Below are 2,236 nucleotides of genomic sequence, written 5' to 3'. Positions count from 1 at the left end.
TCAGTGAGATGCTGCCCCGCGGCCGTGCTGCAGCCTGAGGCAGGCAGGCAGCGCTGCCCTGCCAGCGGACAGCGAGACCTTGCTGACAGAGGACACGCTGTGGGCCAGGGGCTGCGTGGGGAACATAATCGTGCCTCGGGGTGCCTCCAGGAGCTGCCAGATCTCCCCCGAGGTGGAGCTGCCCAGGTACTCCCAGGGCCGGCGCCCGCTGCTGTCCCTCACCTGCACCTGGCACCCCAGCTGCAGCACCAGCACCTTGATGACGAGCTGGTGGCCGTGTATGGCAGCCAGGTGCAGCGGCGTGTACCCGCAGCCCGAGCGGGCGTCCACGTCCAGGGCCAGCCCAGCCTGCCTTGCCGCTGCTGCCAGCTCCTGCAGGCCTGGCCCGTCGCCGTGCTTGGCCAGCCAGTGAAGGACCGTGAAGCCTGACATGAAGTCCCGCTGTAGGGCCAGCTCCGGCTCTTCCAGGAAGAGCCCCCGCACCCGAGCCCAGCACCCCGCTGACACTGCCACCAGCCAGGCGTGCTCCCGCTGCCCCAGCGGCACTGACAGCCCACGGCTTGGGACACTCCTAGGGGAGCTCTTGGAGGGCATGGCGCGGGGCTGCTGCCCACAGTCATCTGGCAGTGATGAGGGGATGTCCTGCACCTCCAGCAAAGCAAGCTGGCACCTGATGCTCCTGAAGACAGGCAGAGGCGCTGGGGGGCTGCTCTCTGGGGGGGCCTGGGCTGGCAGCAAGGACTGGGATGGGGGTAGCTTGGCAGGGGGTGGCTGTGTGGGGGACTGTGGTGGGGATTGGGGTGGGGGTGGCCTGCTGGGAGGCAGCACCCCAGGACCTGATGGCACTGTTGGAGTTTGGTATGGGTACAGCAGCAAGGCTTGAGATTGGGTTGGTCCGTTGGGGGTCAGCACCCTGGATCCCCTCGGCAGGGATGGGAATGGCCCGGTGGGGAGCTGCTGCAGGGACCTGGACTGTGATGGAAGCAACCTGGTGGAGGGGAGCACCTCTGGGCCTGAAAAAAGCGGTGGGGATGGGGAGGGGCTGGTGGGGAGTGCCTGCAGGGACCGGGACAGGGGCAGCACCCCCGGGGCGGACAGCAAGGGCAGGGACCGGCATGGGGGTGGCTCGGCGAGGGGTGGCTGTGGGGACCGGGACAGCGGCAGCTCGGTGTGGGGCAGTACCCTGGGGCCCGATGGCAGCGGCAGGGACTGGGCTAGAGGCGACCCTCTAGAGCCTTGTGGTGGCCCGGACCTGAACGGGGCTGACCCGGTGGGAGGCAGCACCCCGCGCCGCGGCCGTAGCGGTGGGGACTGGACCAGGGACGGTCTGGCAGAAGGCGGCCGCAGGGTCTGGTAGGGGGGCGGCCCGGCGGGGGGCAGCGGCGGTGGCCCGTCGGGGTGAAGCGCCCAGGGGCCCGAGGACAGCGGTCGGGTCCGGTAGGGGGGCGGCTGCACGGGGGGCGGCGGCGGGGAGCGGGGCGGCCCGGCGGGGGGCGGCGCCCCGGGGCCCGGCGCGGGGTGGGGGGCGGCGGCGGCGGCGGCGCGGCGCGCCCGGCGGCACTCGCAGCAGGGTCCGCCGCGGCCCCGGGCGGCGCAGCCCCCCGCCACGGCGGCTCTCGGGGGCCGCCCCTTCTCCGCCGCCTCCCCCGGGGGGCCGCGCCGCTGCCGGTCGGGGTCGCGTCGGGGCGGCAGCGGCGGCGGCTCCTTCTGTTCCTCCTCCTGCTGTTCCTGCGGCGGCAGCTCCTCATCGAGGAGGTCGCGGTACCTGCGGCGGAGAACGATGTCCTTGGAGGCGCCGGGGGCGGCAGCGGGGTGGACGGTGGCCAGGGAATTGACGAGGCTCTTGAAGTATTCGCGGCGCTCCCGCTGCTGCTGCTCCGTGAGCGCCGGGTCGCGGAGGAAGCGCTGGAAGTGGCGGAGCAGCGCCGTGTTGGGGGCTCGCCCCCCGGCCGCCCAGAGGAAGTCCAGCACGGCCTCCTGGCTCAGCTCCCGCGCCATCCTCCGGGCCAGCCGGTGCTCGGTGCTGCACGTCGGTGCTCGGCGCTGCAGCCAGGTGAGCGGCGGCCTCGCCGCGGAGAAACCCGCCTCCTGCCGCGCCGGGCCTCTCCGCCTCCTCCTCCTCCTCCTCCTCCTCGTCCTCTTCCTCCTCCTTCGCAGCCGGGTCGCCACCTCCCGGTTGCCTTTGCCCGAGGTGGCGGCCCGCGGGGCTGCGCGGGTGGGGTGACAGCGGTGAGGA

At 73.2% G+C, this 2,236-nt stretch overlaps 1 protein-coding gene across 1 annotated transcript; it reads right to left on the bottom strand.

Moving 5' to 3' along the window:
* SOWAHB (sosondowah ankyrin repeat domain family member B) lies at positions 1-1,998 on the bottom strand. Its single transcript, XM_086464388.1, has one exon. It carries the CDS (start codon positions 1,996-1,998, stop codon positions 1-3), a length of 1,998 nt encoding a protein of 665 aa, XP_086320514.1.
* Between the last annotated feature and the right edge of the window lie 238 nt (positions 1,999-2,236).

The sequence above is a fragment of the Leptosomus discolor genome, chromosome 4 (assembly GCF_034619465.1).
Source record: "Leptosomus discolor isolate bLepDis1 chromosome 4, bLepDis1.hap2, whole genome shotgun sequence".
NCBI lineage: Eukaryota > Metazoa > Chordata > Aves > Leptosomiformes > Leptosomidae > Leptosomus > Leptosomus discolor.
This window is presented reverse-complemented; position numbering and strand designations above follow the sequence as displayed.

What these genes read in the sequence shown, in the direction of transcription:
- SOWAHB (XM_086464388.1), bottom strand. Translation starts at nt 1,998, where the DNA reads ATGGCGCGGGAGCTGAGCCAGGAGGCCGTGCTGGACTTCCTCTGGGCG.